Source organism: Seriola dumerili, unplaced genomic scaffold (assembly GCF_002260705.1).
Source record: "Seriola dumerili isolate Sdu_G_001 unplaced genomic scaffold, Sdu_1.0 BDQW01002637.1, whole genome shotgun sequence".
NCBI lineage: Eukaryota > Metazoa > Chordata > Actinopteri > Carangiformes > Carangidae > Seriola > Seriola dumerili.
The window spans coordinates 15,497-31,339 of record NW_019176892.1 but is presented as its reverse complement, the minus strand read 5'-3'; the positions used below and the strand labels follow the sequence as shown (position 1 = coordinate 31,339).

Genomic DNA, 15,843 nt, shown 5'->3' with positions numbered 1-15,843 from the left:
TACTTTTCTCGTCTGCACAGATAACGATCATTTGTCGGCAGTGATTTATTGAGAGCACCAAACTTGATTCTGCTAATCAAGGCAACCAAACGAGAGAAATGTAATAACGTTGACGTTATTTTAGCTAACGCTAGTTAAGTTAGCTAACGCTAGTTAAGTTAGCTAACGCTGTAAACTGAAGGCTGCCTAGCACGCGGACAGCGGCGATTAAACCACACGTTAAGAATCTAAACTTTACAGTTTAACCACAGACCAGAGGCCGCGGATACCAACAGTAAACTAACCTAAAATAAACCTCGTATCAACACTGACTCCACAGTTAAACTTCTTTACGCCAGACACCACGTAACTTAAGTAACGTAAGTTTTAATGTGGCCTTTTGTTTTGAAAAACATAACGTAGCGCGTGCAATTTGTTTTAAGAACTTTTCTAAACCGTGAGAAGAGAAGACACTTTCCGTTATTTTGTCCCATTATTAACCTGTCTCGTGAAGGTGTGCAGGTAACACTGTGTGAAGTTTTCTTGGAGCTGAGATTCACTGAAGATAAAGGCCTGAACTGTTGTTAATCCACTGAACTCAGAGTTGGGTAGAAAATCTGAAATAATTCATAATATAGTCTGTAAATTAGCTTTTAATTACCATTTGTGTTAATGGATTTTTGCTCCTGATGTACAGTAGCTGCAGAGTGCAGTCAGGGCATTTACAATGGAGTATAATTTAGAAGCGTTTGGGAAATACAACAGTATCTCTTGCTCTATAATCAACAGTTTGTCTCCAGTCTATTACACAGTATGATATTAACCGTGTAGAGTGTAGTTCTCTGGAAGGAGTATATATCTCAACAGTAACAGTAGTTTCTCCTGCTCCCTGAAAGTTGTCAGGAATTAAATCATGTTAATCAAATAGAATCAAATGTGTTTATAGAGAACATTTAAAAAATAAACAGCAAAGCTCAAGAAAAACACAATCAACACAGATGGATGGAACAGATCTGATTGACGTGGGCAGGTTATTTCAGGGGAAGCACGATCACCTCTGTGTTTAAGGTTAGTGCGAGGGACGGTGAGGAAGCCCATGTCCCACGATCTGAGGGGCCAATTAATGGCAGTTATTATTTGGAGAGTGGATATACAGAGGAATTACAATAAATCCTCATATTAAGGGTTTATGTTATTGTTGACATAAATATGAACACAGAAACAAGAGGTGGTTCTTGATATTAATGGGCTGCAGCGTCATGTTTGTCCCTAATAAATCAATCACTTCGATGCGTCTTGTGGAAGTGAATATTAGATATTAGAGTCTCTGTGAACGTCGTCAGCACTGCCTCTGCAGGGGCTCACAGTTAGAGATGTGTAATCAGAGCTCTACCAGATTTTCTTTGCTGCACTGAGAAACCCGAGTCACTGAACTGATCCAGAAGTGTTGCAGGATTCACTGTATTAATTAAAAAGACTTAATTTATTCAATGAGCTGTGTAAAACCTAGCCTCGTTTTCCTGGTGTCAGGTGAGCGTAAAGCTCTGTGATTGGATATTTCTCACTGCAGAGCTCTCAGGAGCCTGCAGGTGAAGTCGTGAAGTTGTGGGATCAGACTGCTGTTGTCTGGGAGACGTCAGCAGTGAGGAGTGATTTTGAGGAAATCGTGAAACAGTGACAGAAGTTTAATGTGCTATGTTCAAACACTAAACTGTGATGCCTCCTGTGCTGCAGCCCCGTTTTTTCTTGTTGATCTTTTGTGATTTGACTTTGTCACTAATGTTGCAGCTTGTTGTTGGTTTGGTTTACTTTTTAATTTCATGCATTTGTCACTTTGCTTGTCATTTCTGTTGGAATACACAAAGACTCAATGATAACTCTATTATCTTGGTTACCATTTGTTGCACGACATGCAACAAACTACTATTGTGATTATTTTGGCAGATATTGCAATTTTCAGCAAAATACAAAAACAATGATGATGTGATTTTAAACTTGTTCCTTTACGTCTAGAGAATATGATTTGTAGGCCGGGGCGTCTCTGTAGCACCACAACACTTACAGTGCAAAACAATCTGGCACATTTTACCTTTTATTAAAATAATTGCAGCTTCTGTGATTTGGATATTTGCACTTGGCCATATTGAGATTTAGATTATATTTCGCTTAATTGTGCAGCTGTAACTTGGTTGTACTCATTTAACCAGGAGAGTTTCTTTGAGTTTTGGAAATGCTTCTGTTGGTCTGGGCAATAAAACCTTAGTTAAATGTACCAACGATGGACTTGGTTTGATAGAAAGTTCGATAGTCTCACGGTTGCATGAACACAAACAGCCAATCATGTCTCTCGTTAAGGGAGCTTGCTACGAGAAACAGCCAGTCATTTAACAGTTGGTTGTTCGGTTGTGGAGAGTGAATATGAAGAGGACAGGTCAGCTCAGAGTGGCAGTTTTCTGGTTTCTTCAAGCCTGACTGATATCAGAGCACAGCTGCAGGAAAAGTGTCCCAACCAAGAGCGGGAAAACAAACTTATTTTATCACCTTCACCACCTCCACCTCTTGGATTACACAACATCTGCTACATCTGAAGAAGCAGCCCACCGACTCCTTGATGGAGAAATGCTCAGCAACAACACCATATGACAAAATATCCAAACGCTACAGGGACACAACCCAGACAGCAGTGTACTACTTTTTTCCTGGGGCCAGTTACACAAAACACCTGAAGTTAAGATTTCCTTAAAGTGTGCACTTAAGTATTTAAGGTTTTCTCCTTGTCTTAGTCTTAAGGAATCACTTAAAGTCAGTTAAACCTTAGAGACCAAACTAAGGGGAAACTAAAGGTTCCTGACAGTCTGAACTGTAACTGTCACAACAACATGAGGATGACACAGCAGCAGCGCTCTTCTTTAATGTTCCCAAAAGTCATCGCAGGTATCACAAGTGCCAATGGCAGCAAGTTAATGTTCTCCATGGAAACACCAGAATTTTACCGCTGTAAAATCTCTGTCACTGCTGCAAAATGCCTTAACTTCTTTTCTTAACTAAGGAAACATTTAAGAGATTCTGAGCAACACCCTTAAGTAACTCCCTCAGCTAAGGAGAAATTAAGCCCTAAGTGTCATAGTTAAGTAGAAACATAAAGGTGTTTTGTGCAATTAGCCCCTGGTCTTTATCAATATCGAGCGATGTGAAAACGTTTATCATGGTGCTCCACTGGTCAGTCCCCCCCACCGTCTGTTCAAAAGTAAGAGTAGGACTGTTAACACAGAATCATGACTCGTCCCCTTTGGCCATTAAAATATTTTAAAACTCTGAAATTGAAATGTTGTGATTTCACACTTCAGACTGTTGATACAGCCCGAGCTTCAGTTACCATGGTACTTGTCACACTTGTACCGCTGCTAAAGAGATTTAGCTGCTGGTGCTCAGTGTTAGTGACACTTGAGTTTCATGGTGGACACGGCCAGAATACCTGGAGCTGGTATGAAGGAGACTAACAGGAGATGTATTACTTCAGGTCCACTGGGTTCACCTCATGTGATGAAGCATCTAATGAGGCAGCGTTCTAATGAACTTCACATTGTTTTGATGGAGGTTTGAAGTGGTTGGTGTTGCTGTTAAACTGCGGTACTGCCCAACAAATGTTTCTATTTATATCTAAACTCCTGCCATGTTGTAATTAACAAGATATTTTTGTAGAGCTGTGATGATTTCCTTCTTGTTCACTGATTATAAGAAACATCTGTGGCCGTGTAATTAAGAGCTGAGCAGGATTTCTCAAGGAAGCACAAAAAAACAAAGATAACTGTTGTCATGTGACGTTTGTGTAGAGACAACTGAAAGGCAGTATATATAAGTTTATAAATATATAACGGCATCACTCTGTGGACATAACAGTCTGTGGTGGTGAATCCTCACTCTACAACAGTATTAGGGACACTGAGGAAAAAAGAAATCTGAAATTTCAACAATAAAGTCATAATATAACTTTATAGTAATAATAAAGTAATATTACAAGTATTAAAAATGTGAAATCTTTGACAGAAAAAAACAATTTTTAGGAGTATTAACATCAACCAATCAAACGGGTGAAAGGACAGTTAGTGGCAGCTGCTGTTTGTCTACCACTAGAATAGACTCAGTTTATGATGATGATGATGATGATGATGATGAGTCAAAAGATGAAGGATCTCCTTATTAGTAAACCTACAGTAGAACTTCACAGGATGTTCCACGTTCCTCATTTTAAAGCTTTTTAAAGCTGTTTCCTTCTAAAACAACACAGAACCTTCTTCAACTTTATTATGATTTTCTTATTGAAATTTAATAAATATTATTGAAATATGACTTTATTCTCAAAATGATGAATTTATTCTAATAATATTATGACTTTTTTCTTGTAAAACTACAACTTTATTCTCTAAATTACAACTTTATTCATGTAATATGACTTTTATTTAGTAATATGATTTTATTCTCAAAATCTGAGATTTTTGTTTTCCTCAACGTGGCCCTAACTCTCCAGCGTATCACCCCGCCTTGCAGTGAGATAGAAAACAAACGAGGAGAGTAGTTTCATTTGTTCTGTTTCTCGTTAATTTCCACGCTCCTAACTCTTTCAGTGGTATTATCTTGGAGGGGACCTCAGCCTTCACAGCACATTTGTATCAAAATCATCAGAGCAGCGTGATAGAGCAGCGGGCCGCTCTCCCTTGTCTTGGCTCAGAAAGAGCCTCAGACCTTCATACACGTATGCTAGCAGAAATGCTAATTGCAGTAATGATTCTTGTCTGAGCGCTGCTACAGTGTGGCGGATATAAAAGCGAGTCGACAACCTGTGACGGCCCCCAGCTCTCGGCGCCGCGCTAAAACACAAACTGTGGTCGCCCGCACTAAGAAGGGACGTGGTCGGCAGCTGAACGTACCCCCCACCCCCCACCCCCAAGCCCCCTCTTCCGTGGGCCATAAGTGCATCAGCGCTTGGATTTGTGTCATCCATAAAAGAACACAGTGGGGGAAAAAAGCAGCACTCGGGATCCTGGCCCCCTCAGACCACCCCCCCCCCGGCTGACTGGGTTGGGATGCTTGGCTGAACCTGAAAAGCCATGGGTCAGGTCTTTAACCCTGCCCAATGGTGATTACAGAAGAGAACAAGGCCGTCTCAATCGCCAGGCTCCGGGCCGACCTGTTGTAAAGTTGCTGGTTACAATGTGAATCTCAGCTTTTCTCTCCGGCCAAAATATTCATACAAGCCCCCACCTTCTGTTCGTCCCGTCCCACTGGGGATCTGCCATGACCAATCGGACAATGCCTGCCAGCAGCTGCAGACTTAAGATGTCCTCCCTACACAGTGTGTTTTTTTTAAACTGCTGTTGGGGTTGCATTTTCTGTGCCTGTCATTGCTTCATTTATTAGAGAGGAACATTTTTCAGCTCTTTTATTGTTGACATAATTTTTGTTGTTTTGGGTTTTCAGATTTTCAGATGCAGGATTTTATAATTTTATGTGTCCCCACAGAACACCTGCTCCTCCACCCTCCCTCCAACTGTTTGGGTTTATTGAACGTACACTGAATGTGAACTGCTTCCTATGTGTTGAGACCCATGTTACTGTCACATAAAGATTATGTTAAAGTTTTAAATTATGTTAAAGTTTTAAATTGTTATGATGTACAGAATAACTGGTTTATTACGTATATGTAGAATCCAATTAAATGCAATACATAATTTGACCCCAACAAATCCTACCATAGTGAAACTTGTGGTGTGAAGCTGCACAGCCTAAAGTCGCCCTCATTCACAGCGGTTTAAATCTGTATAACAGGTTCATAGCTCAGCATCATGAAAATAAAGTTTATTTTGTAAATAGTGTTTTGTACATTTGTAGAGACGGGAGGAAACCAAGATATCTAAATGTGCTTTTTGGATTTTTTGAATGTCCTGCATGTGATAATTGAGGTTATTAGACGTGGGGTTGGGTGACGTCGTCATGTTCAGTCAGTGTGTTACCTGCAGTAGATTCAGTTCGAGGAGCAGCAGGTGCTGTGGGCGGGGTCAGCAGAAAACACCTGTAGAAGAAACAATTCAAGCTTCTTTCCTTTGGCACTACATTTTCCTCAACTGCTGAACTACTGTATTCCTACACACAAGCGCACCTACAGCGCAAATGAAGATAAAATAGCATAATTTTTAATAGTAAAATATTAGATAAAAAGAGGAGATTTTTGGAAGTGAGAAAAAAACTAATAAAAGTAGCAGTTCAGATATAATACCAAACCTAGAAATAAATAGAAAGATAAATAAAAGCCAATTAAAAGCCAGACCAAATAGGTCGTTCTTGAGTTTGTCCTGAATATTTAAAATAAAAAGTGCTCTGAGAACGTGTTATTTGTCCTCTGTATTGCTGTGGGGACATGAGCTGGAAAGGTTGGGGAACCCTGATGTAAGACAGTTGCTCCCAAACTTTTCCATCTCATGAGCCGTTGAAAACCTCAGATGTTGGCGACCCACATCCGACCCTGAAGTAATGCCTCACAGCACTTTTTATTTTAATGATAACGGTAACAATGATAACTGTTTTATTTGACAGGTAGAGATCACGTGTTGATTCACCGTCTGTCCTTTTAAGTCCTCCTGTTGCTAACCAACTATTCACTTTGATAGCAAACAAGTAAACGATGCGGTCCAGCAGCACCAACATGAAACTTCCTATGATGCTCACAGTGATTGGCCTTAAAACGAGAAGAAATTTAAAAGAGGAAAGATTTAAAACATTTAAACATTTGTATTTTTATTTTTCACCAAAATTGCAGCCTACTGGCAAATGATTTGATGGCCCACATGCAATACCTTTGTGGCTCACCAGTGGGTCCCAGCCCACAGGTTGGGATCCGGTGATATAAGTTATATATATCCTGAGATCCAGGATTCAACACTCTGTCAGTCCTTGGCTTCATATGTGGTTTCAGGATGTGTGTTCACATGGTGTTCCTGTGTCTCTCATTGCAGCAGGCCAATGAGGCGCTGCATCACCAGCACCAGGTCGCCGGGAACAGCCTCTTGCCTTTGCTCAATTCTGGGACGGAGCCACCTGATCAGAAACCGGTGCTGCCCATTCCCTTGGACCAGAAACCCCCCGTCAGCGCCGCAGAACTTCTTAAAGACAATGTGGCCAGTGGGGTAGGGGGAGGCGGTGGGCCTCCTGTCGCCGTGGTCAAAAAGGAGCCTAAATCAAAGACGCCCTTCATCTGCGGCTACTGCAACAAGGCGTTCCGAGACAGCTACCACCTGCGGCGGCATGAGTCCTGCCACACCGGCATCAAGATGGTCTCGCGGCCTAAGAAGACACAAACAGCCCCCACCATGGTGCCGCTCATATCCACTGTACCGCGTGAGAATAGTGCAAACCCCTCGTACATCACGACTGTAGCTGGTATCCTGACTACAGCCACCACGTCAACATCCACGGGCACGAGTATCATGACTCCAATGCAGCACCAACAGCAGCAGAGTCTCCCCAAGAAGCCCCCCAAGCCGGTGAAGAAGAACCACGGCTGCGACATGTGTGGTAAAGCCTTCAGAGATGTGTATCACCTCAACCGCCACAAGCTGTCGCACTCTGACGAGAAGCCGTTTGAGTGTCCCATCTGCCAGCAGAGGTTCAAGAGGAAGGACCGCATGACGTACCACGTCCGCTCCCACGACGGCGGAGTTCACAAGCCTTACATCTGTTCTGTCTGTGGAAAGGGCTTCTCCAGGTACGTGATCATTAATCCTGCACTTTATGAAAGGTGCATGAAAACAGTCATCGTTGATTTTGATAAAGTTCATGAAAAATATCTTAAGACATCCGAGCATAAAAAAAAAGGATGTCCCAATCAAGTTTCTCGTCTCTTAAAGAAACATAAAAAATTTGAAGTTTTATTGGAGCCTGATATGATAGTTTAACTGGAGAATGTGATTCCTTGAGAGAAGATGATTTATTCTGTTGTGCATTGATTTTACAGAGTGGAGCATCTTCCCTCACAAAAGATCTTTGGCTGGAGACAGACACCAGCTTCCAGAGAGCACTTTAAATTTATGTGTCCAGCACATTATCATACACAGGGGCCATCCAATGTGCTTAACAGAAATAAAAGAAACATTAAAAATAGATAATTCAATTAAGAAATTAAAAATTAAACCAGTTTAATTTTGACAAATTTATATTAATGTGCAACAGCTAACACTATCTGCCGTTTGACATTTGTCATTTTAACCAGTGAAGGTGCTAAAAGAAAAAGGTTGTTTTATTTTGTCTGGATATCGAGACTAAGAGACACTTGCACCTGTATGCACCAATCATTTTTCACATTCACACAATAAAACTTACTCTCAGGTGAGTGATACACTCACAGTGCTGTCATAAAGGAACAGTGGCGGACTGAGGTGGATAAAACACAGTAGAGTTTTATTAACTTTAACGATCAGACCTGGTATTGATCTGTAGGATGGAGCTCAGGGCATCTGTTAAACTGGAGCTGACCTGAGTAAAGTTTTATTTTATCTGTTTTTTGCTCTGATAAGTATCTTGTTTGTCTTAGTTGTATTTTAATTTAAAAAATCTGGACTTAACTACAGAGAGTTTGGTGTAGCTAATGTAATATTTGGGATTCATTATGTACGTGGGTGTGTTCATTCATTTATGATAAAGTTTGTACCTTTTTGTGATTTATTGTGGTTGGAAATTTACACAATTAGCTGTAAAACTGCACTAAAATGTATGACTTTGATTGTTATTGTTGATTGGTAATCGGTAATTATGTGGAAACGAGTCCCTGCCCCTCCCGGTTCTCTGGTGGAGACATGATAAACCTCGCCATGTCTCCTCTGTGGACCGGCTTTGATCAGTATCACGTCTGAGATGTGTGTCGCTGTAAAATGCTCTGCAGTAATCAGTCATGTGGATGGAGCGATCCTGCTTGCAGAGCTGAAGATGAAGGATTAACATTTTCTTCCTGGTCTTCATCTCTCCCTCACAGACCTGATCACCTAAGCTGTCACGTCAAGCATGTCCATTCCTCAGAGAGGCCATTCAAGTGCCAAGTAACGGTAAGAGCCATGACTCCTCTCTGCAGTGTTGCCTTCATGTTCCGTCTGTGTGTGGACTCTATACTTGAACAGCTGGCCAGTGAGTTACTGCTGGTAACTGCACGTTACTTCTTGTATGAGTTCCCTCTGCTTTAAAACAACGAGGTAAATGTGCTGTAGTGGCTCCAGTCAGTCCAGGGTCACAGACATGTTGTTTCTTCATGTGAAACTAGAGAATCAGCTCTTTCTACCAAGCCCCTGTTTGTCTGAGTCTCCGCCTTCAGTCCGTAAACTGGACGGCCTCACCGTTTATGGATTGATTCTCATCCGCCATCTTTGCTACTGACGTCTAGAGTCGCGCCACTGACATTCCTATTGGCTCCACTGGGAGCTGTCGCAGCCAATCAGAGCGCCTGATTCAGAGGCTTGGCTGTCAGTTGTTATAAACCCAGACTAATGGGAGCAGTGCTGTTTTACTGTGAGCTCAGAGTGAGGAGACAGACACAGACAGAAGACGAGACCAGTCACATATTTAGAGACATTTTTCATGAATACTGCTCCAAAGGAAAGAATAACTCATGATCAGATAAAGATGGAAACTTTAGATCGCCTCTAGAACAATCCAAACACGTGAGTTTTCTTTTGTTTTATGGTTTACAGCTTTTATCTATAAAATAAGGAAAAATTCAAGGTCTGTTCCTGTTCCACTGTACAGAAGTCTTTACTGAGTGACAGATAATTAGCTGAGGTTGAGCTCATTCAGAATATGTGCAAAAAAAGCAACTTTACAAGGCAAAACACAAAGCAATGAAAAACCAGGAAAAGTCTTAATGTGGGTCTGAGGATTGAATGGATTAAACCAGAGCTTGAACATAGAAGAGAGGACGAGCATTTCACACCTATCTCCCTGTTATGGTGTCACCGCTCTGTTCCCATGTCTTCGTATCACAAAGCATTGATAAATATTTTTTTCCTTCCAACGTGTTGATGTAAGAATCCCAGTCACAGGTTTCTGTTCCTCAGGTGTTGACTGTTTCTCTCTCTCTCTCAGGCCTGCACCTCTGCCTTCGCTACCAAAGACCGTCTGCGCTCCCACATGATCAGGCACGAAGGCAAAGTGACCTGCAACATCTGTGGCAAGATGCTGAGCGCCGCCTACATCACAAGTCACCTCAAGACGCACGGCCAGGCCAGCTTCAGCAACCCATGTAACAACAAAGGTAGGTGGCTCCTCACATCACAGCCACGTTTTCACTTCAACAACCAGCAGCTCCGCAAAGAGCAGCACTCGGTGACAGGAAGAAACCTCCAACAGAACCATGCTGAGGGGGAGGGGGGGCATGAACAGCTGTATATACTGTTGATTGCTAATCGTAAACAGTATAAATAAGTTATACCCATAGGTAGTGGTGTTATCACATGTACTGTTGATTGTCAGTTGCTATAGTGGAAATTTTAATACTGATACCTATAGGTAATGGGGTTATCAATAATATTAATTAATCCCTGGGTCTGTTTGGAGAGTTAAAAACCTGAAGGAATCCAGGAGAAACTGACTGCAGTGGTGCAGAAGACAACAACTCCCATGATGCCACACTACTTACCTACAGTGATATTTAAATGAATGATGAAATAATATCATATATAAGGTATTACATAATATATATATATATATAAAAGGTACATATTATCTTAGTGTCCAGTCCCCAGCAGCTCCCCTGTGTGAGACAGGTGAGAGGGAGAGAGGTGAGGAGGGGCTGACTGAAGCAATGAGCTGTCTGCAGCTCTATAATGAAGTTAGATTTTACCCATTCGAAATAATAACAAAAATAAATAGAAGATCAATATGTGGAGGTCAGTGTTGATGTTGTGGCAGCCACCACAAATAAATCAGTGTATGGGAAACACTCACCTGGTCTTCTCAGACCTTTTTTAATCACGAGTCGAAATACAAGTTGAATTGGAGGATCATGTATCATCTGTCATTATTATATTATTATATCATTAACACCACTGCTTTATTTTTCCTCTGAATGAGGTTGAACAAACACGATGATCAAAGATGAGTGAGAATAAAAAGACATGAATGTCATCAGTCACTTTAACTACAACAACAGTTTGTTCATTTACTGAAGCTCCAGGAAACTCGTTAATGATCATTTCCATCAGATCTTAAACTTGAGCTTCTGTCCTCAGAACAAACCTTTTACTCTTTGTAGGACGTTGCTCATTTAAATGTGTCAGTTTTGATGTGTTGTCAGTGTGATGATAGTTTCTACTCCTTTAAAAGTACGAAGTCTCACTCTGAGTTGAATTTATACTTCAGACTAAGAATGGAAAGTTTCTACCTGACTTGAGAGAGACGAGTATTTTTCCCTCTAACTGTGGAGCAGCTCCTGTGTTCGCTCTTGCTCGTGGTCTCAGTGCTGCACATTAGAGCCTGCAGCTCATCTGACACACAGATCCAGTCAGCAGTTACCTTTACAACATTTCACTGAACAGAGTTTGAAATCTAGTGTTTTTGACCTTTAGATCACACAGCCATGACACTCACAGTTATTAACCTTAAACTTGTTTCCTACTAAAGCTTGCTCCTCTGTGATTGGCTGTCCATGATCACTTATAAAACAGTTTTCTTTTGGTTTTGTTGGCCTAGAATAATGATCTGAAACAAGCTCCCTGCGATGGAGGATTTATATTCTTCATATTATCAAATGTTTTAATGGATCTTTAAGCTTCCACAGCAGAGAACACCATCTTTACATGATGATGCACAGTCCGCACAAAACTTTAACATAAAACATAAAAAAACATTAAAAAAACCTGTGTGTGTGATTGCACACCAAACATTTGTAAATTTACTATAAATTAAATTAATTTACTATCATAATAGATAGAGGCTTTATGAGCCTGAAGTTTCCTGACAGGAAATGTATAAACCAGCATTTCTACACTAAGAACTTCAAGGCAGAACATTTCAGACTCTGTTGCTTTGATTGTGACCATTCATTTTTTTTAATCCGTCTTTTGTGAATTCAAGAACTTTTTTGAAGTGCAGCACTAAATCACTTCAGTGGCCCTCGTAAGGATACATGTATTATATGTCATAATTGATGTGAATGTAAATTCATTTTGATGTGGTGTCGCGTCACTTTAGAAGTGACTAAACGAATCTCTCGTCTCAAAATGAGACGCAGCTTCAAGCTGAAACAAAGAGTCATTGAAGATTGTGTCTTGAAAGCTGCTTAATGAAAACATCGTTTTACTAAACTGAAACATTTAAATGTCCCAAATGCTTTTAATCATAAAGTGATTATTATATTTGTTTGATATTCTGCCTTTGGTTTCAAACAGTGAAACATGATAAATGTTTAATATTTAACACCCCCACCCCACTACTGTTGAAGATGCCTCCCAGATGACAGCACTGCTGCCCTGTGCTCTTGTAACCCCATATGTGTCTGTATTTCTGAATAGGCATAAGTGACTGGCAGTGGAACCACTCAGGGCCACGAAAAGGTAATCCAGTAGCTCGTAGCAGAAACCCCTTAACACTCAATCATAACCTGCAAAAGTGGCCAGTTTTTCTTGACGTTGTACCAGAAACCTTTTTTTTTCTTTTCTCCGAGGACTGGTGTAGTTAAAGGTCTCTCTGTTTTGCTAATGTAAGGTTAAATTTCATGAAGCAGGATCAGTAGATGATTGAAATTAACCACAGACTGGACCATAACACTGAGGCTGGATCCACACCACCTGACCTGAAACCAAAGGCCAGACTGCATCACCCGACTGACTGTGAGCTGATTGATGAATCACACACTTACTATTCAAAGGAAAATATCATGTTTGGTAAAGACTGGGATTTCCCATCAGTGAGCCAACAGGGCCTGTATGTAGGGCTGCTCGATTATGCCAAAAGTAATAACCACAGTTATTGAACTCGATTACTCATTGACTTTGGAAAAAACACGCATTTATTGAACTTTGTATTTTTAACAGTGGACTTTCTTCAACTTTAAATACAGTTTGACGGAAAAACTAATAAAAAATATTTTTTTATTAAATGTTTAAGAAAGTCTAGTGTGCACGCAACACAACACATCAACACTGGCAGCAGCTTGTTGATAGTAAAGCTAATATTTAACCACCAATAACAGAAAAAACAGGATAAAAACAGATTTCTAAATTAAAAATGTTCTGTCCACGTAGTTTTTCCGGTTGTACATGATATTTCAGAGCACAGACACTGGACACACCTGTCACCTGTCCAGCACGGCGCTGTTAAACCACAAACACAGTGGTGGCTACACTGCACACGAGTATGAAAGAATGAGCTGCAGCTTCAGAATAAGTTCTAAAAACACAATCACAGATCAGGTGTCTCACAAAGGCTGTGACACTTTTACAGGAGCAAAAACCTGGAGAATGAGACATGACAGATCTGTTTTAACTGTTAGCATGGCGGCTAGCAGCTCACTCTGCGTGTGCTATGTAAGTGTGTTCTCTGTCCGCACAGAAAGATAAACTCGACTGGCAGTGGAAAAGGGCTTGGTGGGCTTTTATTAGCGGCTTTACCCACGTTTTAAAAAACCCGCTTATACCTGCTAACTGTGTTGAAAAAGTGCATGTTAGATTGGAGTCTCTGAACGGGCAAACTGCTAAAGATGAATACAATAATCGTTTCATCTGGATTATCTTGTTTTCATAATCGTCAGAAACCAAAATCATAATGGAAAATAAAACTGGATGAATCGGCCAGCCTTATGTTCTGGCCCTGAACTGATCTGAGACGGTCCTGCAGTGTGGTGTGAATCCAGCCTGAGACATACACAGAGCTGAAGATGTCCTTGATAATGTGTCACTGTTTGAACTGAATGAAAACAGACAGTTAGCTGGTTAGTCTATTGATCCTGCTTTTTGAATTTACCCCTCAGGTGAGTTGACGGTAGGAGAGATTTTAAATAACTCCTTCCAAGTCCTAATTGACAACTCTCACAAAGGTAGGTTTCTTCAACAATATTCCCACAGTTGACATCATGTATTAATAATGTGTTGACATTTCCAGTGACCCAGATAAACAGCCCAGGACCTGAGAGGGCTGTGGGCTGTCCTTGTGTTGGAGGGGTGGTATATTTTCACCAGGTGATCCAGCCCTGAATTCACTTCCCTGTCTTTTTTTTTTTTTTTTTAAACAGATGCCAACAGCGTGCACAACTCGGCCACCACGACGCCCGTCACCAACTCGGCAGCCGCCATCACCTCAGCCGTGAACCGCGGTGGCATCACCAGCAACCCCGTCACAATCGCCGCTCAGATGAACATCGCCACCAGCACGGTCAACATCACGTCGCCCGTCAACCTGCAGCACCCCGTCACCATCACTGGCCCCGTCAACCTGGCCTCCGTCAACATCCCCACGACGGCGCACATGAATATCGCCCACCCGGTCGCCATCACCACTCCCATGCCCATGAATATCACCGGGCCCCTCAACATCGCTATGAGGCCCATGGATAGCATGCCTTTTCTATCCCAAGTCCTGCCTTCCTCCCCCCCCTGGTAGAGCTGCTTCAGCCCACGTGACACTGATGATGTCGTAACTGCCCAATAACAGACGAGCCGGTCAGAGCTGTGGAGTCCGAGTTACATTTAAACTAACGTTAGGACTCATTAAAGCTGCCATTGGATGATCTAAAGGGGGGGGGGGTCTCTTCTCCAGATGTGATTGGCTTCCACTCTCAGCAGCTGGCTTTGAAGTATAAACTCTGAGCTCATCAAATCTATTCTATGAATCTATGAATTACCTGACTGGTGTCACATGACCTCATGGGATCCAGTAATTCTGTGTAAATAACAAACGTTTTATACCAAAGATTTTCTAAGTGTTTCCCACTGAATTCTATATTTTGAAAGAAACTGAAAACCTTTAAAGAACGTTTAGACCATGAAGGACAAAAAAATTCTTACAAAATTATTGACGCACCCACCAGTGGAGCTGTGGGGGGGGGGGGGCATGGAGACCCTGTCTGACTGAATAATTAAACGGTAGAAGATGACATGTTCAAATGTTGCTCCTCTCCCAAAACCCATGATTATTATTTCACTAATAACGCAGCTTTAAATCAACGAATTCTTCCACTTTGACTTGGCTTGAATTATTGGGCAGTGACTTCACTTTCAGCTGCTGCGTGTTCACCTGTATTTCTTTTGTATTTATCCCTTTTCTTTCCCCCTTTCTACAAACCTGGGCAGTTTGTTGTACTACGACAGGTAGCTGACGGTTAGCCGGCTCCTTGCAGCAGCGAACGCAGCGAACGCAGCACCTGCTGTGGAGAGTCGAACCCTCTTAGAGCCCTTCTTTCTTTCTCTTCTGTTTAGCCACTGAAGGACATTATTGGTCCCGTACAGGTGACCCGTTCAAACACCTGACTGTACCTGAGGCTCGTTCAACAGCTCCTGCAGTGGACGTCTTGTTGTTCTTGATGCTTCCTCTTGAGGCAGATTTTGTTTCATGTTCTTTTTTCCCTCTTGTTATTTTAGTGGACTTATCAGTATTTAATAGTTCATGTATTTTAAAGTTCAAGTACAAAAAAAAAACAAAGCTTCCATTCTGGGGGAGGGTGAGTGATACTGTGGACACCCCCCCCCATGTCTGTATTTTGAAATTGCTGGAAACCAGTCACTCCTCACTGCTGGATGTTCTACACAAGTTTATCTGTGACATTTGTTTGGAAGTTTTTTAATGTATTTATATCAGGACATGACAGTTGAAGGTACAGCTGCGAGGAGAGCA

General features: G+C 41.5%; 1 protein-coding gene across 1 annotated transcript; it reads left to right on the top strand.

Moving 5' to 3' along the window:
- The first annotated feature begins 6,821 nt into the window (after nt 1–6,821).
- On the top strand, nt 6,822–15,029 carry LOC111239420 (vascular endothelial zinc finger 1-like). The gene is made up of 7 exons (XM_022769298.1): nt 6,822–6,863; nt 6,990–7,738; nt 9,002–9,071; nt 10,102–10,270; nt 12,528–12,569; nt 13,985–14,050; nt 14,246–15,029. The coding sequence occupies exons 1-7, from the start codon at nt 6,822–6,824 to the stop codon at nt 14,611–14,613; spliced, it is 1,506 nt and encodes a 501-aa protein (XP_022625019.1). The 3' UTR covers nt 14,614–15,029.
- The last annotated feature ends 814 nt before the right edge of the window (nt 15,030–15,843 follow it).